The sequence below is a fragment of the Canis lupus genome, chromosome 22 (genome assembly GCF_003254725.2).
Source record: "Canis lupus dingo isolate Sandy chromosome 22, ASM325472v2, whole genome shotgun sequence".
Taxonomy (NCBI): Eukaryota; Metazoa; Chordata; class Mammalia; order Carnivora; family Canidae; genus Canis; species Canis lupus.
In genome coordinates, this window is record NC_064264.1 from 31,153,852 (window position 1) to 31,180,170 (window position 26,319).

General features: G+C 37.1%; 1 protein-coding gene across 27 annotated transcripts in view; it reads left to right on the forward strand.

Moving 5' to 3' along the window:
- The window catches only part of SCEL (sciellin), a 297,125-nt gene that overhangs the window by 225,898 nt on the left and 44,908 nt on the right, over window positions 1-26,319 (forward strand). For 24 of the 27 annotated variants that reach the window (XM_049099241.1, XM_049099237.1, XM_025440923.3 and 21 more), the window contains 7 exons: window positions 12,706-12,786; window positions 14,735-14,815; window positions 15,432-15,497; window positions 17,213-17,272; window positions 20,971-21,015; window positions 22,180-22,239; window positions 22,540-22,599. In XM_049099241.1, coding sequence (XP_048955198.1) covers window positions 12,706-12,786; window positions 14,735-14,815; window positions 15,432-15,497; window positions 17,213-17,272; window positions 20,971-21,015; window positions 22,180-22,239; window positions 22,540-22,599 — 453 coding nt within the window. Of the gene's footprint in view, window positions 1-1,712; window positions 2,336-12,705; window positions 12,787-14,734; window positions 14,816-15,431; window positions 15,498-17,212; window positions 17,273-20,970; window positions 21,016-22,179; window positions 22,240-22,539; window positions 22,600-26,319 lie in introns of those variants that run through there. The other 3 variants (XM_025440952.3, XM_049099251.1, XM_049099252.1) reach the window with 3 other exon arrangements.

Sequence of the window (26,319 nt, forward strand, 5' to 3'; positions counted from 1 at the left end):
TTTTCTGGTTCCCACTACCATTAGTTCATAGAAATAGCTCTCCTCAAGGTCACAAATGACTTTGCTGATAAATTCTTATTGACATTTCAGTCCCTATGACTACTTGACCTTTCAAAAGGCATCACTGGATATTCATGCCTTTAGGAAATCTCTCTCCTTGTCTTTTGAGAAGCTCCTCAACCCCCAACCCTCCCCTGCCCCAAACATACTCTTGGGTTTCTTTCCTCTAACGTTTCTTTCTCAGTCTCCTTTGCCACATCGTCATCCTATACTAGCCATTAATTGTTGATGCTCCTAAAGCCTCAAAATTCCTTCCCTCTTATTCTACCTTCTGCTCCTCCACAAATTATCCATGCCCAGGGCTTCAATGGCCACATTTGTGCTCTTGACTCCATTTATATCTACTCCACACCTCTTCTCTGACGGATTTTGGTTAGCTAACTGCCTATTCAACATCTTCCCTTAAATTTCTCAGAAGCCTTGCAAACATAACATGTTCAAAATGAAATTCATAATTTCCCACATTAACTTGATGCTCTATCTCAATTAGTAATACCGTGCTCAGCCCACTGACACTTGAAAACTTGAAGTTATTTTTTGTACTTTCCTTTCCTTAATCACCAATATTCAATCCATTTAGTAAATCCTATCAAGTTATCTACAAATGCCTCTTGAATCCATATGCTTCCCTCCATTTCTACCATCATATCTTTTCTGGACTGTAGTAGTAGCTACCTAGGTATTCTCTCTTCATCTACCCTGATACCCACTCCCCTAATCTCTTCTCTACACTGCTGCCCTAATGATATTTATAAAAGGATAATGGAATATATCCTCCTCCTAAATAAAAATATGACTTTCCATTTTTCTTAGAATAAAGACCCAATCCTTAGTACTGCCTGCCTTCCCTTTCCTGGCTCCCATCCCTCACAACTTCCCATTGCTGTCTGTTCCAGTCACATAACCTGTTTTAAATGCGTCCTATCCCACCTTCCATAGACCATATAAGGTATATAAGGTCCTCTCTGCTTAGAATCCTGTCTTCTCCCCCATTTGGGGGCACTTACATTCTTGTGGCCAAGTTTTCATCTGGTTTGTCTTCAAAATATCACTTCTGAGTCATGTCTGTTCTGTTTTTTTCTGCTTCATACTCACTCAGGTATAAGATATGGCAGCTTTCCTCCCCTGATTTGTTCATTTGTGCATAAGATTTTAATAAAGATGTGGGGTGATGAAAGTGCTAACAATACATTGTAGAAGCTCAGACCAAAAAAAGTCAAATGTAATATTAGAAATTCCTGTTTGTTAGTTCTTTGGCCACACCTATTATTGGTTATTTCTTCTTGGCTGACACTTCTCTATAGGCCTGATTTTGTTGCTATTTTGTTCAGCAGCTCCTCACTCCTTATTTCTTCCATCTTTCTTTTTTCTCTCCCTATCTCCTCCTCTCCCTTCATCCCTCCACCCCTCAAATTTCTTTTTTTTTTTTTAAAGATTTTATTTATTTGTTCATGATAGTCACAGAGAGAGAGAGAGAGGCAGAGACACAGGCAGAGGGAGAAGCAGGCTCCATGCAGGGAGCCCAACGTGGGATTCGATCCCGAGTCTCCAGGATCGCGCCCTGGGCCAAAGGCAGGCGCCAAACCACTGCGCCACCCAGGGATCCCTCAAATTTCTATTAATTATTTATACAGGCAGTTTAGTTCTCTTTTTGCTGTGAGAGGCTCTTCTCAGAAAATCTCATCCCCATAACCAAACATGATGATATATTCTTTCTTTGGGAGGCACTATTTTCTTACGTCACAATAATGTAAACATTCAGTCTCCCACACTTAAAGTATCAAAAAATCTCATTGACCTCTCTATCTCCTTTTTCTTATTCAGTAGTCATTGTAGTGAGTGAAGGATTTGGGTGCCATTCAAGAAAAAAAAAAGATATGACCGCTGGTGCACTGGTGGCGGAGGTAGTTGCACACTCTGAGCCATATTTGGATGGTGCTTTGATATATTTGCCTGGGGAGAGAGTCACTCCCTTCAATAAGACTCTCCAAAAACAACTGCATGGGAGCCACCACCCAGAAGGGCAAGAGGGCAAGAGAACTCCTGAAGAAAAGGGAGATTCACAGAGGGGATTTTTATATCTAGGTGATGCCACTCAGCAGCATGGCAGGCAGTTTCTGAGTGAAGAACTCTGACCGAGAGCAGTGATTTGGGGTCTTTTATGGCTTCCAAAGTTCCAAAGTTGGACAGTATGGATGCAGGAAAAAATCATAGCACAAAAATCAGTGATGGGATCAAGAGAAAAGCATCAACATTCTCTGGTAACTCTGACATGGTAGGGAGAGCTTCTAACAAAGGGATTTAGGGAAGAGGTCCTGAAAGAGGTGTGGCATTTGGGGGGAAGAAAGGAAATATATAATCCCAGATTTTCAAATCCAGGGTGATTTTAAGCCTAGTGATGCCACCAATCAGTATAGGAAGAAACAGGAGCAGAATGGGGAATACACAATTGGTTTTAAGAGGTTGTGCAATGTTTTGGACAGGTGGAGTCTGGGATACTGAAAATATATATTTGTGGAGGTAATCACCAGTGGGAAATGGGGGAGTACTCAGGTAAGAGGTGGTGCCACAGATCCAGGTTTGGGAATGATCCCAGAGATTTTAAGTGTATATCTTCAGAAATGAAGTTACTATGGAGAAAATATTAAATGAAAAAGAGAATGAAAGTTGAACCTTGATGTGTGTCTGCACATTAAGTGATGAAGGAGGAGCCAGAAAATTAAACTGCAACTAGTTCAATTGCGTGGTAAAGGTGAAGAGTGATATGCGGTAGGTATTGGGGAAGCAGAGTAAGTGGATTCATTCTACATCCAAAATGAGCCCATTCTTCAAGATCTGGTATGAATCTTACTTCCACCATAAGCTTTCTTAGCTCAAGGTTGTTTTTGTCATCTGAACTTAAAAAACTTATTGTCGACAATCCTCACTTGGCAATTAATCGTCCATTGCCTTAGAACATTACTTATTTTCATGGTATACTCATTAACTAGATGGCATCATCTTATAATTTTTTGAATTATCCATATGACCTTATCCATAGTAATTTGTTAATAAGTACATATTGATAAATGAATTATAACATTTCTTAATAACTACAAGATAGGGAATTCCTTCAACCCATTATCATATTTATTTTTGTAGTTAGGCTTTATTCTATGTGCTTAAGCTATGATGACTGTTTGTATAGCTCCCTCACTCCCCACTTCCTCTGTGTCTGTCTCTTTCTTTCCAAAACGATTACTGAGCTCTATGTGCTAGGGAAGCACTTTGCTAGAAGCCAGGAATACAGAAATGTATAAGACTTAGTCCCAGTTTCAAGAAAGTCAAGGTGTATCAGGGAGTCAGTTTGAGTCACGAGTGCTAAACATGAAAACTTGCCCCAAATGAGAGTGAGTCATTGAGGGTATAATAAACACAAAGTTGCAATAGTCACAAAATATCACTAGTGTATGTCTTCAGTTTTCAAGTTCTTAAACTTTTCCTCATTTGTGAGTCCTTCAAAAGAGTGATGACATTTGCCAAGCCTGAGCCAAGGCATGGATAACAGGCATCATTCCTGAGAAATATTTAGTCACGTCACAATGAAATGTGGACACAGCATTTCTAGGAAGTTGATGTTGAAGTTGCTTCTGATTTCAGAGTAAATATGCTCTGTTTATGACACATTCAAGTGTTTCTAACTATGTATTTAGGTGACTTAGAGATTTGGTGGTTAAATGGCATGTGGCGCTCAATTAATAAACTCACTGAAGTTGAATTAAGGTAGTTGCTTAACAGACAATATGAATGTTTACAATGTTACCCATTATGGTGATACAAGACCAGCAATGAAGCCGCTACTACCACCACCACTACCAAAACACTAATGTGGTTTTTTCTGGAATCATTTCCAAAGACAGAGAAGAAAATACATACTTCTGATAAAATTAAAATAGTGGAAACATACCTAAGGAATTTCTGTAGGAAATTGCTATAGAGTTAAATGCTTGCTATGTACTTTTATAATTTCTCATCCATATTTGTTTCAACCTCTTCCTCTTCAGTGGTTTTCACATTCAGTTAGCTGATTGGTAGAGTTGAAGGAGGAAAGAAAATTCTGATTGAGATGTGAGTTGCCATGGCAACTTTGCTCTGGTTATATTTTTCTGTCTGTAACTATAAATGGTAAAATGTAACCTTTCTAATTATACTGCTACATTTTTAACTCTATTGGTACCAAACACTCTGCAGTTTGTTGTCATGGTAAATTAAATCAATACGTTTTATTTTTATCTCAGCCAAAATCTTTATATTGACTAGAATCTGTTTTGTAAAACTTAAGATTCTAAGACTCTTAGTAAAATATCCAAGTACAGTGATTTTAAAATTTTATCTGAATGCCTAGAAATATCCATTGTAGGGGTTCCTAGGTGGCTCAGTCGGTTGAGTGTCTGACTCTTGATTTTGGTTCAGGTCATGATCTCAGGGTCAGAAGACCAAGCCCCACCTTGGCTCTGGCTGGGTGTGAAACCTGCTTAGGATTCTCTCTCTCTCTCTCTGCCTCTTCCCCTCCCGCTCACATGTATATTTGAATGCTCTCTCTTTCTCTCTCTCTCTTGCTCTGTCTCTCTAAAAAAAAGAAAAGAAAGAAGTACCCATTCTAGATATTCAAAATAATTAAAATGTTAACCTGAAATAAGGTCATTGTTTTTATATAGCATTGTTTGCTTAGAGTGAGGAGAACACTAATTCAAAATATGTCAGTGAAGGGTTTAACCTTCAGCATAGAGTTAGTTGCTTTTTCAGTCCTATGAGGTCAACAGAGACAGTTTCTGATTTCATAACACTAGTTTTAAGTAACTTAAACACATTCAAATAACAACCAACAAAGACATCTGTGCTTACCCCCATTCTGAATTCCACCAGCCTTTCTCCCTTGGAGCCCCTGTTGCCTCTACTGCTACTGAGGGAGCCCCCAGAAGTATGATGAAGCGGGGTATCTTCAGGTTCAGAAGCAGGGGTGAGGAAGAAGCTGTGAGAATCAGGATACCTAGGGGTAACTGCCTTGCCCTTTGACAACTCCCTCTGCCCCAATCATAAAAATCAAATGGTTTGATTTTTTAAAATTATTTTACCCTTTTGTAGTATTGTTTGAAGGTCTATCAACTAGAGATTATAAATCTCACCTCAGCTAAAAGCATGAAAATTCTGAGAGGTTAAAAGGGTCATCTGGTCATCCAAATCTTAGTGTCAATTACCTAAACCATGTTTTTGTTTTTTTTTGTTTTTTTTCTGCAAGAACTGGGCAGAATTAGGACATGCTAAGGGATGGTGGCTTGAATTTCATGAATAGGGGATGGCTTTGGAGCAAGAAGACAGGGCATCCCGGGTATGGTATAGTGTGGGTGACCAGAACATACTGTGACATAGGAACTAGGTTTCCAAGAGCCTAGATGAAGGGCAGTGGGAAAAGTGGGTGGGGGGGGTGCAAAGACCCACACTTTACTTAAGAGTGTCAGCAGACTTGGGGGCACTTCTTTGTCTTCTGATCGTTCTTCTTCCTCTGTCAGGAATATAAGGAATATTAGCTACATGGAATCACACAGTATATACAGCCTTTTGAATCTGGCTTTCTTCACTTAGCATAATGCATGTGGGATTCATCCACGCTGTTGTGTGCATCAATAGCTCATTCCTTTTCATTGCTGAGTAATATTCTATTATATGGAGCCACAGAGTTTTTTTAGCCATTTACCTGGTGAGGGAAATTTGTTTTTGTGGGCTTTAAATTTGACATACAGGATTGAGGGCATGCCTGTTTCTTGGTGTGATCACTTCTCTTGAATAAATGCCTACAAGTGGGATTGCTAGGTCATATGGTAAGCATATGTTTAACTTTATAAGAAACTGCCAGTTTTTAAAGAGGCTGTACTATTTTGCACCCCACCAGCAATGCATGAGAGTTCAAGTTATTCTACTTTGTTAACATCATTTAGTATTGTCAGCTTTTAAAACAATTATTTTAGGCATTCTAATAGGTGTGTAGTGTAGCTCATTCTTTTTTTAACTTATATTTCCCTACAGACTAATGATGTCAAGCATCTTCTCATATGCTTTCTTGTTATCTGTGCATCTTCTTTGGTGATGTATCTGTTCAAATCATTGGCCCATTTTTTGAATTGGTTGTTTGTTTACTTACAGTTGACTAATTAACAAATTACATACTGCTTACAAGTCCTTTGTCAGATATGTGATTTGCAAATATTTTTCTGCCAGTGTGGCTTCTGTTTTCATTCTCTTAACAGTGTATTTTGCAGAGAAAAAGTTTTTAATTTAATGAAGTCCAACTTATCAAATTATTATTTTTTTTAGTGAATTGTACTATTGGTGTTATATCTGAGAACCTTCTCCCTAATGCATGGTCACAGAGATTTTTCTTCTATAAGTTTTATACTGGTATGTTTTATATATAGGTCTATGATCCATTTTGAGTGGACTCCTTTTTTAATGCTAAAAATTTTTACAACTTCACCTGATAATAATTGGACTGTTTTTTATTAGTCTTTGAGTAAATATCTAAGGACATAAAGATGCTATGAATTCAGCAATACTTAAAGTTTTGTGTCACCTTTTTATCTATTGACCAGAGAATATTGACTTATTTTCTTATAAAGCTGACATGAATTACGCTAATTTAAATTTTATTAACTACAATTGCACCTACATACATTTGGAAAGTGCAGTATATAAATGTTCAAGGTGCTTGGTTTACAGCAAATGCTCGGGGCTCTGTGGAATTGAAGATGCCTTGTAATCATGCTGCCTTCCCTCAGTCATGTAATGGTTTTACAGCCACAGATCTAGACCAGTCTTCTCCTTGTATAGATAAAGAAGCAGAGGTTCAGAGAATCAGCCCTCTTTCTAGGGTCAAATTTAGTTAGTGGCAAAGCTAGTCTAGAACCTAGGGCTCTGGAATTTGAGTCCAGTGCACACTCTGTTGCTGTGTTATGGTTTATTGTAATGGCCTCTGGCCACTAGAAAGTGAGACTTCATTATAGTAATCATTCTTTTGAACATATGCCTTGCTTTCAATGAGATCTTTGAAAGTAGAGACTGCACCTTTTCTAGTTTTCGAATGTCCAATTTTGATCTACATTATTATGTGTCCTAACATTATGCCTGAGGCATTTGTGGCATAAGTGCTCATTGAGCTAATGTAATGATGCTGTCCTTGGGTAAGGAAACAATGCAGAACAACCTGTCATTATTAGATTTTCACTGGGAATACCTGGAAGGGTATTGGTTTGATGCAGTATATTATAGAGAAAAACATACGAGATTCAACATCAGAAAAACTAAGTTGAAACGCTGGCTGAGCTACCAGCACCATGATACAGGGAAAATAACCTTTTTGATTCATTGGGGGAAAAAAAAAAAAAACTCCACGAGAGAAGGATGTTTGGATGGACCAAAACAAGTTTGTGAGAGCTTGAAGTCAGCCTGGTACTGAAACTCAAAAAAAATACAAATTCCATCTCCTTTGTCATTGTTATTAAAAATTCTCTGTGTGGGAAACAGGCAAAACATGATGAGAAAGTGAAAACAAAACTCATAGTTCAATATTAGAGTCAATTATTCTTGTTTCATCCTAAGTGTGTGCTGCAGTAATGAAATGCTCTTCACAAAGGCAGTCAAACAGAAGTCACAGAGCCAGGCATGTTGTGCAAAAAAGCCATACAAAAAGAAGTGATCTTTGTAGCAACATGTGAAAATGAAGTAATATAAGCCACTTCACAATGTTATTTCTATTAGCTCTGGCCTTTGGGCTATTATCTCCAAGTTTTCCTATTTCTTGTGAAAGCTGTCTTTTTATTCCTGAAAGTTATTTATTTATTTATTTATTTATTTATTTATTTATTTATTTATTTATTCATTTATTTTACAATCATAGCCACTAATGTGGTGACATCGATCCTGCAAAGGTCATGTGGGCTTAAGGGAAAGACAGAGTGTACAGCCAGAGGTCAACTTTATCCAAGCTTAAACATTGCATCTCAAAGCAGTATTCAAACAGGATCATTCCACATGCGTGTCTCTTGTTCCCTTCTCTTCAAAACATTCCAGGCCACAGCTTCCTGCTTCGCTCTTGCATTTTAATCCCCCTACTTGGCATCACATCAAGCTCTTGGCATGGCATGAATGACTTCTCTCATTGCCCCTAAGGGCTTGGGTTCTGTCATCTGTGGCTGTCATTGCAGAGATGCAAATGAAAGCTCCTTTGAGATGAATTGAAGTCAATGTGGCATTGACTAGCCCCAGCCCAGTGGGGGGCTAAATGCAGCACCCTCAGAAATAAATATGCTCCTCTGCTTCACTTGGTCTTCACAACTGCACATCCACTTTTTCTTTCTTTCGTCTCCAAACCATATCCACACTGTGTACGGGGTACCCAGGTCTACTTCTCTACCCATATCTGTTTCCCAGATATACCCAGTCAATATTTACCCACCTCTTTGAGGGCTAAGCCATCAGATATGGAATATACATAGCTTTTCAATCAATGTGATTCTGGCATAAGCAAAGTGCGGCACCATCATATTTCCCCTTTTTGTAATCCTCCTTTCCATCTTGTTACTTTTCTTCCACCTGTTCTCAGATATCCAGTGTTGTACAGATTTATTATCCAGCACTGACCATCTTCTTACCCTTTGCTCGACCTCTGGAAGAAAAGCATATAATCAGCTAATCTTCCCTGATACACAAAAGATACATTATCTCTTGTGATATCCCATGATTCCTAACACAGGGATATTTTTTTGAGAGAAATGATGATATTCAAATAAACAATATCCAATTATAAAATCTAGCACTAAACCAGAATGGGGAGACTATTTTTATGTTAAATTGTTTTATGTAAACTGTAAATCAGGCATATGATGTAACAACAGAACTCATATGAGCTCCTGGCACCTACTAGGTATTCAGTAGGGGAAAGAACAGTGAAGTTCAACGGGTCGGCTAAATTTGAACAGATTTCAGAAGTTTCAAGCCCCTTTTCAGTATTTATTTCCTTTCTCACCAAATAGAAATCCAGCCAATCACTCCTTCTTTCAACACATTTTTATTGGACACCCAAATCATACACAGTCCTAGTAGTTGAGATATAACTATCCTAGGAACTTTTGGCCCCGTATGGGGACAGAAAATTATGTTTAATCCAAATCAGTGTCATAGAGCCATTAAAAGGGTGGCTAAGGAGAAACATAGGGATATATCTATCACAGCTTTGGGTACCACCAGAGATAGTAATGCCCACGCCAAGTCTGAAGGGCAAGGAAGAAGTGTCCAGGGGAAAGGGAGAAGCAGGCAAGCCAGGGAGCAGAGAGAATATGGTGACAGAGATGGTTAGGAGTGCAAGTGTTTTGGCACAGCTACAGTATTGGGTTCATGTTGGGTAACAACAGCCATGACACTAGACATATAGCAAGCACTTACTGGAGCCAGACAGAGCTTGAATGCTCGGCAGGCTCTTCTCTTGGCTTCAGTGCCACCATCCACACAAGAGTCAGGAGACCCACAATGCTCCATGCTCGGCTGCTCCACTGCCCATCACCCAGACAATCAGTACCATACTCTGCTGAGAAAGATTTAGAACTAATTGCATCCTGTTCTCCATCCCTATGGCCATGGATCCCTCAGGAGAAGCCTGGTCTGACCATTTCTTGTCACCTAGACTAGCCTTACAGAGAGCTCTGTCCATCACTGAGCCTGACCCAACCTAACAGTAGCTTAACCACTCAAACCTTCTACAGTACCTCCCTGGCTGTGTCATCTATTACTCTCAAAACTGGCAATTCTGCAGTCTCATCTCTGACAAAATAGTATTCACCTCTGTTGGGATCCTCCAGAAGACTCTGCTTCCACAGGGTCCTGAAGAAGAGGAGAGGTACTTATCAATTTTACCTTTCTCCTCCCTAAAACTCCCCTATCTTCCTTGAAATCATGGCATAATGAGCTTCTTTTCCTCATTGCAGTTATCTGAAGGTCTTGGAGTCACTCACTTGCACTCTTTGAAGACTCTGACGCCAGGCTCATTGTCTGTCTCACACATATCTCCTACCATAATGTGTGGTGATTTCCAAACCCATATGGAGAATCCTTCCCCACCCTGACTTCTCACTTTCTTTATCTTCTCACCATTGATCTTATCCTTTTCTCTACCTTAGCCTCTCATAGATCTTGCCCTTGTAAGTAACCATACAAATTTCAAAATTTCAGTTTTCCCATTCTCCTACTACTTTCTATCTATTCCATTCAGCCCACTCTCTCCAGTCCTCTGATTCCAGAAGTTTCTCAGCCTTGCCCCCACTAACCCATTGATTTTTCACATTCCTTCTCCCCTCATATCCTGTTCCCTCCACGTCCATCTCAGATCCATAATCTCTTCTTATAATCACTTCCTCACATCCCACCTTCCTTTCCTTTGCCATCATTCTCTTTGTCACACTTACTTGGCTGAATTATAAACTTAGAACCAACTCTCTGTTTTGTCTGCTTCTGCTCCCTAAGCAGCTAAATGTAGCAAGAGAAAACAATGGTAGTTAGCTTTATTTTAATTTCATGACCACGAACCTCAACTGAGCCATTGGTGCTGCCCAAGGATTCCTATCAAAACATGGAGAAGGCTTATGGAGCCAGATTTCCTTGTTTAGATTTCTCCTTCTGCCACTTTCCAGCTGTATCATTATGGGATATTTATCGTCACTTTCTGAGCCTCAGTCTTCTTGTTTGTAAGGTGGGGAGAAGAATGACATTTATCTCTGGGATCACAGTGAGGATTAAATGAGAGAGCTCTCTGTGTTTCCATCTATGACCAACCAATCATCCCACCTGTGTCTGAAGTTCCCTTACTTCTCAAGTCTCTTTTTTTCTGCTCACTCTCCTGCACCATCAAAGTGAGGCCCTTCACTGGGTCGTTCCCATCACCATGTGTGCATACTCTAGTAGTCTTCCTTGACCGACTGACCTTCAGGAATCTATCTATTTTTCTCTTTCCTCTTCACTGCAGAACACCTCTATCTCCCTTTGTCTCCAAAATCCATTTCTATAATGTTTTGTTCACCACTGCTCTATCAAAACTGCACTTATCCATGTTACCAATGAGCATTATCTTGCCCAGACCATGGAAACTTCTCAATCCTTGTTTTATTTGATCTGTCCATAGCATTTGGCATGGCCAGTTCCTCCTTTCCTAAGACTTCCCTTACTTGACTTCCAGGGTGCTAAACCCTCATATTTCTCTTCTTTTCTCCTTGACCATTTCTCCTTGGATTCTTTTGCTGTTTCCTTCTCATATTCTTGACATCTAAATACTGCAGGACTTAACCCTTAGCCCTCTTGTATCTCTATCTGCACTGAGTCCCTTGGTGATCTCACCCAGTTTCAAGTGTCAAATGTCATCTCTAAGCTGATGATGCCCATCTTTACATGTTTTTCCTCCAATACTCTCATGGCTCATTTTATCATTTCTTTCGAGTCTTGGCTCAAATTTCACCTCTCAAAGAGACCCTCTCATTTTATATAATAGTGTTCCTGCACCATCCCTCTCTATTCTCTTACTCTGTTTTATTTTATCTGTCATACATTGATTTGTGCATTGAAAGCCTTTTGAGAACAGGGAGATTATCCACTTTGTAGAACACTTTGTACATAGAAAGCTACCAATAAATGTTTGTTAAATAAAAGCATGATCTAATTCTGAAAATACCTGAAAATACCCCCAGCAATCCTAAGAGAAAGGTCATTACAGATGAAGAGATGGAATCAGGTTAACCCATTATCACACAGCTGGCAATTCAGACAACTGGATTCCAGGGTCTACATGTCACCTAGTCATGCTGCAAAAGCCAGAGGTTACCTGGAGTCTAGATCACATGTGTACTTTTACTAGGTATTGAATTTAATAGGGAGCTACTCTAGTAGTGGTGAGGGAAGAGGGGTGACAGCCCCTGGGATAAGTTAGGTGGTGACTCTATCCAAAATATGTATATAATTGCCTATCTGCAGTTCCTAGGTTATCAAATCACACTGGCTCAGAGGCTGCCTTGGCTCTCTGTTGGAAAGTTTAGGCTGACAGTATATACATGCTTTGCTAGAAGCAAACTGGCCTGTGCTGCCAATATTTAAGTTAGATTTAGTTAAGAGCTTTAAATCAACTTTATCATGAGGTCTGTAAAACTGAAAACCTTCCTCACTGTTTCCATAGCAGCCAGATGGTTGACACATTTCTTAAAGAAGATTATATGTTAATGCTCAAGAACCATTTACTATGCTCATATGCTGCTGACCCAAAATGCCACAGCTTGAGCTAGTCAAGCAAAATATTAATCTTTGAAAAGGACACATTATATTTCAAGCTATAGTGAAAGAGGATAAGGTTTCCAAAAATCTGATTAAATGAACTTTGAAAATATTTATAATTTAAATATTTGACTCTTCTAAAGTTTAGTGCTGTATGGATTCTGGCCCTTCAGCTACCTCATATAGGGGGTGGTGGTATAAGATGCATGAGTTATTTCCATATAGGCCATAAGTACATTCAGTTAATAGATGCTAAAATTTGCCATGTTTCCATGGTGAAATGAATTGCTGTTTTCTGTTTTAAAGGGAACCAACTGTTCACCCTCCAATACCTCCAAAGCCCAGTTCTCCTGTTTCATCTCCTAACCAGCTGAGACGGGAGAACAGGTGAGACCTGGCATTCCAGAAAATTTTGCCCAAATGAGGAAGTTAAAGAAATGAAAGCAAATGAATTATGACCTGTTTTGTGCAAAGCATGGGTATGTTTTGTGCACACATTCACAGAAGAAGCATGTGTGAAGCTTTTCTAATTCTAATTGCCAATACAAATGCATGTTTATGTTTGCCTTTGAATACTTACAGCCATTTCCTATCTTATGGAAATATACCTTCAAAATAGAAGCTGAACAGTATTCATGTCCAGGAAGTGTTTATCCTCACATTTCTTCTAATTTATGTATAAGGAAGCATTATATAAGGAATCTCTTTCTTTCTGTCTCTGTGTATATAAATTTATAAATATACATGCATACATATGTAGTATTTGACATATATAATCTAGATAGAAACTACATATATACATGCATTTGGTTTATATTTACTCCTAGTTAAATTTCCCATTAAAAGATACATTTTCTCTTTATATATTTTTAAATATATTATTTATTTATTTATTCATGAGAGACAGAGAGAGAGAGAGAGAGGCAGAGACATAGGCAGAGGAAAAAGCAGACTCCTTGCAGGGAGCCCAATACAGGATTTGATCCCTGAAACCTGGGAACACTCTCTGAGCCAAAGGCAGATGCCCAACGACTGAGCCACCCAGGCGTTCCTAAAAGCTACATTTTCTGATGAAAGATGTTCTTAAAACTGTATTACTACTCAAACCCTCCCTTATATTAGAAATACTTTTGGGTAGCTCTTTAGTCTTGTTTTAGCTAAGGAATTTGCAATTTATTTCGAAACTATTATAATTTAAAAAAATCTTCTAATTAACTTATCTCCAAATCGAGAAAAAAACAGACTTGCTTTTCCATTTTTAATCTCTGACACTCTATAATTAATACTTAGAAACAAATTCAAAGTTCTGAAAATTTCCCATGTGTTTCTGCTAAACTGTTTAATAATCTTGAGCTGTTTTTCGGGACATACATTGCACATTTCCATTATTGTGAGATTTAAAAAATGATTTATCATTGAAGACTGAATACATTAGATCCACTTGGTTGCCTGCCTTTGATTCTTTTGTATTTTTGCATTTTGATGATGATTTTTGTTGACAACATGAAAGAAAATTCTAGAATTATTCTTCAGGAAGGGAGTAACTTCAGCTAGAAAATGCTGACTGGGCAGCAGGGCTATGTAGCATTAAGTGTTCAGCCTATTGAGTTAAAAACCGAAGTCTGAATTTCTATTCAGTGAAACTTCACAGGATCTTTGAAATTTTGTCCTTAGGATGAGGAGATTTTTTTTCCTTTAATGAGTCAGGAGAATACTTCTTCATTGAATTAATGAAAAATATAAACTAAATTTATAACTTTTTATTTGTGCAATGGTTATAATTAAACTCTTAAAATAACTTTTTAAGTTTTCCATCTTATATTATTTTTCCTTAATATAGTAATGAGAAATTAAATATTAATTTGAATTGGATTTTTTAGAGGGCCTTAAATAAATTGGCTTTAGTATTATCTAAATTCTAGTCTAAAATCAGTGACCCTAGAGCAGTGAGCTTGTGTAAACTCAAAAAAAAACTAAATTTTACGGTAATTGGTCTAATCCATTTTTACTACTTTAATTTCTTTCTTCTAGTGATCTTAAAAATAAAATTAGGACAACTTGCATGTTTTAAATCCTGATTACTTTAATCACAGCAAGATGATTTTAATGAAAGAATATGAAAGGAAAGTGTTTCCTATGTAATTAACACATGTCCTCAGGGGAACAAAAATAGTTGAATATAGTTTTTTGAGAACAAGCAAGAATGTATAAGTAGGTCAATCAGATACTTAGGAAAATAACAGAAAAAAACCTCATATCATAGACTGTGACAGAATCTAATATCCATAAACTTGTTCTATCAACTCAATGTGGTCATTCTCAATGTGTTTTAAAGGGAACCAACTGTTCACCCTCCAATACCTCCAAAGCCCAGGTCTCCTGTTTCATCTCCTAACCAGCTGAGACGGGAGAACAGGTGAGACCTGGCATTCCAGAAAATTTTGCCCAAATGAGGAAGTTAAAGAAATGAAAGCAAATGAATTATGACCTGTTTTGTGCAAAGCATGGGTATGTTTTGTGCACACATTCACAGAAGAAGCATGTGTGAAGGTGTATTGTGTGAAGGTGTATTGAAATTTAAAAAATTTCTCATCTTATTTCAGCAAATATGTCCCTTGATCATATTCAAATGGGGGTAACATATTTAGGAAAAAACCATTCCTTTGATTCCTGATAACAAAAAAGATTCTTAAGAAATACGTATGAAAATGCCTTATTGATGATTGGAGACTAAGATAAAAAATGAACATAAACACATTTAGGAAAGATATTTCTAAGCATATCTAGTGATTAAAAATGTATTAAAACATAGGCTAAATTGCAAAATTATTATATTGGACTTCAGATTTTCAAATAAGAAATGGTTGAGTTCTAGCCAACTGAAAGAGCTAAGGTAAAGTTTGTTATCTTAAGTGGTGCTCTTGGTTCAACACACTGTAATCTTTTTGAATATAAATGTTTCCTTAAAAATGTATATTTAACAAAAGTGTTTTCTTACCTAACAGATATTATCTTTAACTTTGAAAATATAGGCAGATTTGTCCAACTAAACCAGGTGTACATACAGAAACCAACAGATCCACTGAAAAAAGTATAAGGTACAATGATCTCTATATCTATGTAACTGTAGGAAGTACAATGTTTGCCTAATTAGAATACCTAAAAATGCCAGACAATTAATAATAAAATAGACAAAATCAGTTCTCCAGCTGGCTTCCATATAGTGAGGAATAAACATTTTTTTCGTGTACCTACAGAATTTTATTCCTTTGATTTCTATTCTAAGCTTTATATTAAGAAAACAACCAACATTGTCTGACCGTGATAGCAGAGTAAAATAAACACCTTAAGAAAGGAAAATACTTTTTATTCCCAGCACTTGTCCAAAGGACTGTGATATAGTTGTGTTGATATTTAAATGTATAGGTGGAAATGTAGTCATTTGATTGAACTTGCTCTACAAAAGCTTTGCTAGAATTAGCTGTATAATTAGGCCATATCCAGTTCTATCCACATCATCAGGAAAAGCCTCACAAATTGTATTGATCTTTGGGTCAGGTTTCCCCATGACAGTCCTGATTTATGCCTGTTGTCTTGCACATCCCATCTGGTATAGTATGCATTTTGGTTATATCCTATTTTTATTTTTTATTTTTTAAAGAAACCACTATTTTGATATCAGTTTTAAATGATGCTATTGCTTATCAATATGATAAACAAGTTTCTAATTATTATGTTAAAAAACATACCATTAAATTTACCATCTTATCCATTATGACCAACCAATTTTTCAAAGTGCAGAACTTACATACTTTTTGTTTTTTGTTTTTTTGTTGTTGTTTTGTCCCTTGACCATCAGAAAAGTCCCAGTTTGAAACATATATCACATAAATACCCTTACCTTTGGGGAGAATCATGTTTCCCTTGTATTTAGTTACTTGAAGTGCAACTGTATCTTTGCATTGCCCAAGCTGAGTCCCATGTGCCATAAGATGTCAATGTATATTCTGTGAAAGAAGGGCTTAATGGCCAACCCATTTGGGAGACACAATTAAATAGAGTTCTCTACCACAGGACTTCTCAGAACCTTCAGTGTGCTTATATACATTCTGAATCTCCAAAAGTTGGTTGTATTTCCCAAATTGACTTGACTGCAAAATTCTTTTTTCATGTAACCCTCTTAACCTTCTATGAAACATTGTTTGGGAAACATAGGTCTTAATTACAGGAATGCCAATAAGGATTTTCCCAATTATTTCTTTGCATGATCTAGAGGAATTCGTGTGGATTTGAGCCCTGTATGTGTCAGGTGTTTCCACTTACCCTATAGTTTAAAATGTACGTTCTTTTGCTTTGTAAGTCTAAGAAGGCAGATATTTTCACTGCATGTGAGGGATGAATTAATCATCTGGACATGTTGCTTAATGCTCATTGACTCTAGTATACTAGAAACACCTCTGAACACACAGCTGTGTTTACTTGTGTAGTTAGCTCTGCTTTTTTCCATATCCTTTCTTAAGTACAGAACTTGGGAGAAGCCAATGTGTTTAGGAGAAACTGTAGTTATTTCAGTGAACACTAGATGGCAGAGCCAATGCCCAGTTAAATGACTGATGTGTGTGTGTGTGTGTATGTGTGTGTGTATGTATGTGTGTGCGCACGGTGATATGAGAACTATTTCATCATGCAGTTAAACTCAATAATTCCTGAACACACGGACTATTGTTTTCTTTACTGAAAATGTAAAATTTTCTAGCCACTTCAAGGATAGCTCTACTATCATTGACTTGCATTTATTTTTCATCCTTTGAAGGACTCAGGATCTCGAGAATATCGTTAAAGTGGCCACTTCACTTCAGAAAACTAACAAGGGGTAAGAGCTCAGAGCTTTTGAGCTTGTATTTTTCCTTTCTTTCTATTTCAAAAAAGCTTAACCAGTGCCTTTAAAAGTTCCAAATATAAACAAAATCCCTGTTTACTATATACAATTTAAAAGAAGAAAGAATCAGTTTCTCTAGATAAATGTCCCTGAAAAGTGAGTGAGACTGACATTGATCTCACTCATGGATACGGGGTTACTCTTCTTCCTCAGCTTTGTATTTTGATGATTATACTCTCATCTCCATCACCTCAGCTGTCTGTGGTTTTGACCTTATTCCAAGTCTTTGTCCTGTATTTATGCTACTAGCTCAGATCTTATCTGTCTTCCTAGAATCCTCATTTAGAATGTCCTAGGCCATATTTACCTTCCTTCCCAAATGCATTCTTTCCAAACTTCTTTCTGTTCTTTCCTTCAGCCAACCTCACCTTTCTGGAATCATTCTTAATTCTTCCATGTCTTCCCCCTCAATGTAGTATCAGGCATATATGCATTAAATTTGTAAAATTCTCCACTTGCCCACATGGCCTCACCCCAGTGCAAACCCTCATCAACTCCATCATAGGTTTTTAGAGTAGCTATGCAGATTTACTTGTATTCCTTCAGTCTCCTCTCCCCTAAACCATTACTACCCCATTAGTGCCAGAACTTTCTTTCTAAAATTCTGTTGAACAATTACTTTAATGGCTCCCCATTGCCTGTTCAGTTACATCTAACCTTTGTAAACGTGGCTCCAACCTAACATTCGAGAGTTATTTCTGACTTCACCCTTATATTTACCCTACATGGAATACCAAATTAAACTACTTTCTTTCTACAGTCTCCAGACATTGTGCCTTTGTTTATGCCATTCCACCCATGTGGCAGCCTTTCCTAACTTCAAGGCCACCATATCCATTCAAGTCCTACTTATTTTTCAAGATCTAGATCAGATATCACCTCTTCTGTGAAGTCTTCCCAGAATGATTCAGTGAGATGTGACTTCTGTTTCACTAAGCTATCAGAGTCCCACTATTTATGTGTTATAACAGCTAATCGTATTTGTTGTTATTTCATGGAATCTATGCAAATATCTTATCTTCTCTATCATTTCTTTAATCTCTTAGAGGAAATATTTTGTCCTATTGACCATAAGTCATTTGCAGAGTCTGACATGATGCTTTGTGTAAAGTAGGTGCTTATATAATAGATTGTGGTAAAGAATAGTGAACAGCAGGAAACCTGGAGTATAAACATTCCATAGTTTAAATCCCATTCCTGCAAAAATTCTCCTTGCTCATGGACTTCAGCAATGCTAAGCAAGATTAAGGATTGTAGTCCTAGTCAAAAGAAGTGAAAAAACAGAAGTAACACATAGCCCTTCTGTGCAAATGAAACTGATTGGAGCTCTGAATCCAGACAGGAACTCCAGAAAGTATCCCGGATGTTTCATTTCCACTTCTCTTATTTAAGTGTCTAGATCTCTAATTTTACTTTTTTACTTTTTTTGAGATAGCATTTTGTTTTTAAAAGGGATTGAATAGTTTTTTGGTGAGTGAGAGTGGTTTTTGAAGGAGAGATGGGTGAATGATGCTGAAGGGAAATTGTGGTTTGGCACAAATCCAACAAAAACAATGAGGACTACAGTTAGTCCTGTTCCCTCTCTGTAGGCATAGTACACAAATTCCACAATGGGAGTGGGATGTGTTCTCCACAGGGAAAAGTTACTGCTCTGTCAGCGACCAGGGGAAATGTTTATTGGATCAACATACCCAACTATCATTACTGTGGACTATCTGTAGGGACTAGAAATAGCTTTATTCACCTAACTGTTCTTGGTGATATTCCTTTGTGAACTGTCACTCCTATCTGATTAAGAACATTTAATTTATTGCACCTGCAATGGTGAAATTTAATATCCAAAGCTTTCATCAATGTAAGGTCATTTTAAAAGTCCACATTCCTTATTCAGAACATTGTCTCCATTTTATTTAATTTATCACAGAGTGTCTTCTCATGATTTATGCCAATCTGTTTGTAAAAACCCCAAATCCTGATAATTACATCATTGTAATTCATACTAATCAGAAATTCTGGGACTACAATTTTACAGGACTCTTAGGTTTGCTCTTTTCCTTGGAGACATGGACAGATTCATACTCTCAGAGCTAGGAGGTGGAATTTCAAGCAACTAACAACAGTGAGGCATTGTGTCAGGGGACTAAGTGATATGTTAATTTTTTTGTCAGGGTCAGCAACTTTCATATTTCAGTATTAACCTGACTTCAATCCTACTACTGAATATGTAACATTACTTGAAAGGATTCACCTATATGATGGCTGTTAATTTTATGTGTTTTTGGGTCTCTAAGAGGATTGCCCCAGGAGCTATTTTGGCGGGGCATTGTGCCAGGCATCTTCAAAGCACATAAATGGCTCAGCAACTATACCTCTCTAGCCTGAGCCAAACTCTTGATGTCTCTAAAGGCAGTTTAAAAAATAAATATAGCAAGCATTTATTAAATGAAAAATTTAGTAGACTGGGAACTGTTACTATAATGGACAAAATTAATTGAGAGTTTTTGACTTGCCAGATATGCTTCACACTATGTACTCATTCATTAGCTTATTGATTTTTTTCTCAGGTGGGTACAATTAGTATTCTTGTTCGACAGGTGGAAAAATTGAAGCAGGAAGAGGTTAGGTAATTCATCCAGAGTCATCAATTCATAATTGGTAAATCCTGGGTTAAGCTCCATGTATCCCTGACCTGGGACTCTGAATATGTAACTCCTGAGTTACTTGGCCTCATGGCTTCCTGGTCAGTACCAGTGATGACTCAGAAGAAAAAGGAACATTGAGAAAGTGTGGGAAATGTGTATTCTAGAGCAAGAAGAAGGGAAAACCATGATTTGTGATCTAAAAACTGGACCAGGAGGGCAAGAGAAATGGGGGCAAAGGGATGACAGAAATATGGAAGAGAGAATATGCTGCGAGGAGCAAACAGAAACCAGAAACCCACTGAGGCTGCCTTCTTGAGGGAGAGACCTGAACTCAGGTGACCCTAAGGGATGTTCTGGAACCCAGGGTTTAGCTTAAACAGGTTGCTCCTCAAGAAGCAGCCAGAAAGTTGTAGTTCTCAAATACAGAAACAAGATAACAAATTTAGTGGACTTCAAATGAGGGAAGATCACAATTTAAGAAAGTGCTGACTTACTGATGAACAGGTGTTTTTCAATAGCTACTTTGTGCAGATACATTATGTAAAGATAGAATCTCTAGTCAGTGTACCTATATTTGTTGATTCAATTAAAAACCTGTATTAAATATTTACTGTATAAAGGATACAGAATTAAAGACTGAAGAGGATCCAATGTAAAACATAGTGCAAAATTTTAAGTGGTGTGTATGTATGTGTGTGAGAGAGAAAGGAAGAGAGAGATGTAGGAGCAGGAACATTAACATGAGACAAGTTGCTACATGACAAAATATAGTAGTGTAAGTGCTAGAAAGGAAGTGAAAACAAAATGCAGCAAAGTTTCTGAAAACATAGAGGACTCTATTCTGTTGGAAGACTGGGAATTGTTTTGAGGAAGAGGCATTTGAAGAGAACCTTGAAGGATATATGAGATTTTTGTGGTATTTCAGACTTAAGATGGACCTGCCCTTTGGGCTGATGTGAGGTTTTGTTTGTTGTTTTTTTCTTCCAAAAGTGAAGAATTGGATAACCTCATAAAAATGAAGAAAAGTTTGAATAGGTAAGTCTTAAAAACATCCATTTTTTGCTTTATTATTGAATTGTATATCATGACTTCTCATGTCTTTTTAGTATTTGAGCATGAGGATCCATATCCTGGGTGAGTTAAAAGTAGCCTACAAATCTTGAATAAAAAGCTTGCAGGAATCATTATCATTTCACCACTACTATGAATGGTTATTACAATCTAAAGATACTAATATTAAAGTGTTTTTTATTTTCATACTCTATTTAGTAAGGCAGTGATATAAATAATCACAGTTCTCTTTTCGAAATATTAACATATTCATATGTGGACAGAGTTTAGTTTGGTCACTGAATGCTTTCAATTTTACACTTTACAAAAGCCACTTATTATCTTAGTCAACCTTATCTCCTTAATTTTGAATCATTTATAATTGCACGCTTTAAAAATTATAACAATTGAGGTTTGGGTTGGAAGTGTGTGCAGTTCTTGCTATCTCTCTGTTACTTTGCCTACTAACATGTTACATGGGTAGGAGCCAGAGAGACAGAGAAATAACACAAATGTCAAATGAACCAATTGATCTGAACTTCAAGAGGTGTGGTTTTCATACCCTGTTCTGACAGTAGTGATCTTATGATTGACTATCAACAACTTATTTAAATTGCTGCTTTTCGGTTTCTTCATCTATGAAGAGAGTGGGTATTAGATCAAGGATCCCAGACTCCAATAGTGGGAAGGGCCCGATTGTATGGAACACAGAGGAGTGCCCTGTCCAAAGTGTCTGGCTGTTTCTCAGCTGCTAACAGGTGCAATGTGAGAATTTGAACCCCATATTACAGAATATTTTCAGGATATCTTGAAAATCCAGGTTTTGATATGTCATAGCCATCTTTGTAAGCATTGGCTCACACTAAAAACTAAATACTGAATCCAAGCAACACATCGAGGACCTATTGGCTGTTTGTGAATACCCAGTTCATATCTTTTGTCTTATTTTTCTGAGGTCCACTGAAATTTAAATTTTGAGTCTATGAAAATATCTATTTGGAATATAGCAATTTCAAGAATTAGGGCTCATCTTACCCACCCAGTTTCTATTTCCTGTCTATGTATAGAAATATAAACTGGTCTCTGTTTCTATAAAGTTAACTGTGTGTTGTTAACACTAATGAGGTTTTTTATTCAATACATTTAAAGAAATCAAGGTCTTGATGGTCTCTTCAGAGCAAATCCTAGGGCAGAGCAAACAGAGAAAAGGTAAGTGCATCTGTCCCTAACCTGAAAATATGATCTTCCAGATTGCTTGCTTTATCTTTTCAGACATTCACTGGAAGGGAGTTGTATCCTCTGGCATGGAAATGTACTAACAGATGGAGTAGTGCTCTCAGTATTGTACATTTAGCTCAGACATAATTGCCTAGAAGGATTTCTACTCTTCCATTCAATAAGAGTAAATGAGCAGTTCATGAAGAATGTTTATTGTATCTGACCTCTTAAGATACCACATAATTTTATTTCAGCAGGTAGTCTTTTATTTGAATTTCTTTGTGTTTACAGAGCCAAAAGCCTTGAAAATCTCATTTTTATGAATACTCGAACAGACAAAGATGGCAAAGGGTAAGATTTGACTAAGACTCTTATGGGCCTCTTTGATTGAGTCCTAAACTATATGCTATTTCCTGGATATGACCTCCTGCTCAGGACAAGGGGCAAAGCAGACTGGTGGAACAGGTCCTGTATGGGGCGGGGGGGGGGGGGGAGGATCAGGAGATGAGTGGATATCTTGGTGCTGCATCTGCCACTTACATCAATCTGGATGACCCTGGGCAAATCACTTAACCTCTGGAGCCTGCTGTTTCCTCATCCTATAAAATGAAGGGCATGACCTAGATGATCTTCACATTCCGTTTTGTATTTAAAAATGAAGGAACTCTAGCTGACTATTACAAGTGGTGGACAATAGGCTGGTTTATGAACTAAATATATTCATTCTAAGATATTTTGATGCTGGGAGCATAGTCTCTCACCACTGAAGTCTTTATAATACTTCAAGGCACTTTTCAGTTGGAATCTTGATTGAGTCACTTCAAATGTATATCTCATATATATTTGTAAATATCTCAGGGTCAAGAGTCATGCTTTTACTTGTTTTAGATCATAAAAAAGGGTTAGTGAATGATTAATAACTAAATCAATAGCTTAATTTAAGAGACTGATTTTTAGTTCTAGGCTGATACTGATGTCCTAGAAAATTGACTTAGATTTTGATATATTTTTATATGGAAAGAAACAAAACTCTTGAAAGTTTTATTAAAGAAAATCATAGAATAGTCAAGAATGACAAAGGGTAAAGATTTAGGAGATTTCTGTTTTTCCTACCAGGTTGGCTGTTTACCTTGTACTTGATTAGTCATTTAATTTGCCTTCCTTATATGATAATTATTTCTATTGTCTTGATTATCTTTTAAAGCCATTTATCTGTGCCAGTCTGTGCACAGAATGGTATTCTAGCTTTCCAAGCCAATCTTGGCAGATGCATTCTCAACTCTATCTGATGTAGAACACTTAAAGTCTATGTGGTGAAAATTATTGGCAATAATAATTTCACAGATACTGAATCCTTATTAATAATATATTATAATATAAACATGTAAGTATTATTACAGGTAAAATTTTTTCTTCACATGGAGGACAGGTGAAGGGGGAAAATAGTCAATTCTCTGTGAATGGTTATATGAGCTTTATAGGAAAAGATGAGATTTCAGATATTTAAGAAATGAAATTGGGAAGGGTCCACAAAAGTGATAGAAAATAGAAAATTTAGGATGAGTATCTCAAGTAAATCATTTCTGGGCTGATAAAGAGGAGAAAAGAGATGTGATCTGTAATGTGCAATTGGCTTTTTGATGTAGTAATGACTGAACTCATTGATGTAGTAGAGTGAGTCCATAGCCCTTTTACCTTCTTCTTGCCCTTTCTCTCTGCCTTCTTTCTCTTTAGTTTCTCTGAAAGATGCTAGAATGTCAATAGCCTTATCACAGTGAAATACGAGACAGATAAAAATGGCAAAGGGCAACACCTGGACAATTGGGGGATTTAGAGGGATTAACTTTGATATTCTCTAATAGCTTTAAACTATTTGCATGGAAAGGTTTCTTGTTTGTAGTCTTATATAAATCACTGGAGCCATTCTAGAGCTATTCCTGCCTTTCCAAGGTACTTCAGGACCTTGAACTTTTTACTAAAAATGACATGTCTAAATCTCCAAAGGGTCTAGATTTAAAATGTTGACCATCTGATTTCCACCCCTGATATGAATGATTTTTATGTTTAGAGAAGGCAATATATCAACAAATGTATTAAAGTTAGCTTCCCACCAACCATCCCTGAAAGGACAAAGAAAGCACAACCTGAGACTTGAAGGGAACTTTTACTATTAAAATATTTTAATGATAAAGAAAATGTGATATATATATACACACACACACACACACACACACACATGCACATACACACATACACACACACACACACACACACACACCCTGGAATATTAGCCATAAAAAAGAATGAGATCTTGCCATCTGTGACAACATGAATGCATCTAGAGGGAGTTATGCCAGGTGAAGTAAGTCAGACAGGGAAAGACAAATACCATATGATCTCACTTATATATGAAACTTAAAACAAAGAAAAAGCAGAAATAGGCACATAAATTCAGAGAACCAAATGATGGTTGCCAGGAGGTCAGTGTAGGGATGGGCAAAATGGGTGAAGGGGAGTGGAGATACAAGTTTCTAGTTATGGAATGAGTAAGTCACGAGGATAAAAGGTACAATGTAGGGAATATAGTTAATAGTATTGAAATAGCATTATATGGTGAAAGATGGTAGCTATACTTGTGGTGAACATTGTATCACATATAGAGTTGTTGAATCACTATGTTGTACACCTGCAACTAATGTGAACATTGTGTGTCAACTCTATTTCAATTAAAAACAAATTTACTGAGACTCCTGGGTGGCTCAGTCAGTTGAGCACTGGACTCTCAATTTTGGCTTAGATCATGATCTCAGGGTTGTGAAATGGAGTCCTGCATCGGGCTCCACACCCAGCAAGGGATCTGCTTGAGATTCTATCCCTTTTCCTCTGCCCTTCTCCCAACCTGCACATGCTCTCTCTTGCTTGTTCTCTCTCTAAAATAAATAATCTTTTTTTTTAAAAGAAAACTGTTACATTTACTTTAAAAATAAAAAAAATAAAGAGTTTGTAATAGCTTGGCCTCAATCCACAGGTCAGGCTCTTTGACCATTATGTCTTTTGAGAACATGAAGAATAAAATATTAGAGAAAAAAGGACCTTAAGATGGCATAGTCTAATTCCATTCCTTGTGGTGAGAAAACTTGGTGCAGAGAAGTGAAAGAACATGGTCACAAACCGTATTAAAATCAGAATTAGGAATTGAATCCAGATCTCCTTTGTACACTGATACTGGTCTCTAGTGCTATAATGCATACTAATAAAAGTAACCTCAAGATTATAACTTTGTATAAACTGTCAAGACAACTCAGTTCTAAATAGCAAGAATGTTTATTATTGTATTAAAAAGTATTTCATTAAAATGATTTAGTCACAACAGAGTAATGACTGGGACCTTACTATTAGAATATTTAGCGTATCTCATCAGCATTTTGCATGAAAAGAGCCACTTATATTAAAATTTTCTAAAGACTTCTGAGGCTTTAGGTACTGCTAATATCTTAGTCCCGTGGTGAGAAATATGCTGTTGCCACAAGAGATTGAGTTACTCTCTCTCCTCTCTCTCTTTTGCTTTGCTGTCCTCCCTGCTCCAATGTTGTGAAGGAACCAAGGCCTTGGAGGTCTTACTAAAATTAATCAAAGGACTGACAAAAATGAGAAAGGATATCTTGCTGAGGCTCTCTTTTTTCAAGTTGATTTTTCATACCTCATTAGAAATGGGAGTATTATACCTTCCTTGGTCACAGATGAACTGTTGCACTTTATAGGCCTCTCAGAGAGTAAGCAAAGGAATATGAGGAATGCTGTTTCCGTAGGACCACGTTTGTTACATTGAAGTGCAGGAAATCTGTTACATAATCCCTTATTCTGTATTTTCTTAAACAATTAAAACACAGCCAAGTTTTATATTTAAATTAAGAAATATGAAGGACAAATTGCAAAGTGAGAGGTATGCTGGGAAGTTCTTCTAAACTGATTTAAACCAAGTACTGCTGTGGAAATTAATAAGGCTATGTTGAGGATAATTAAATCCAAGTATTTCTGGCCATTTGGCCTGGAAACATCTGATATCCTTTC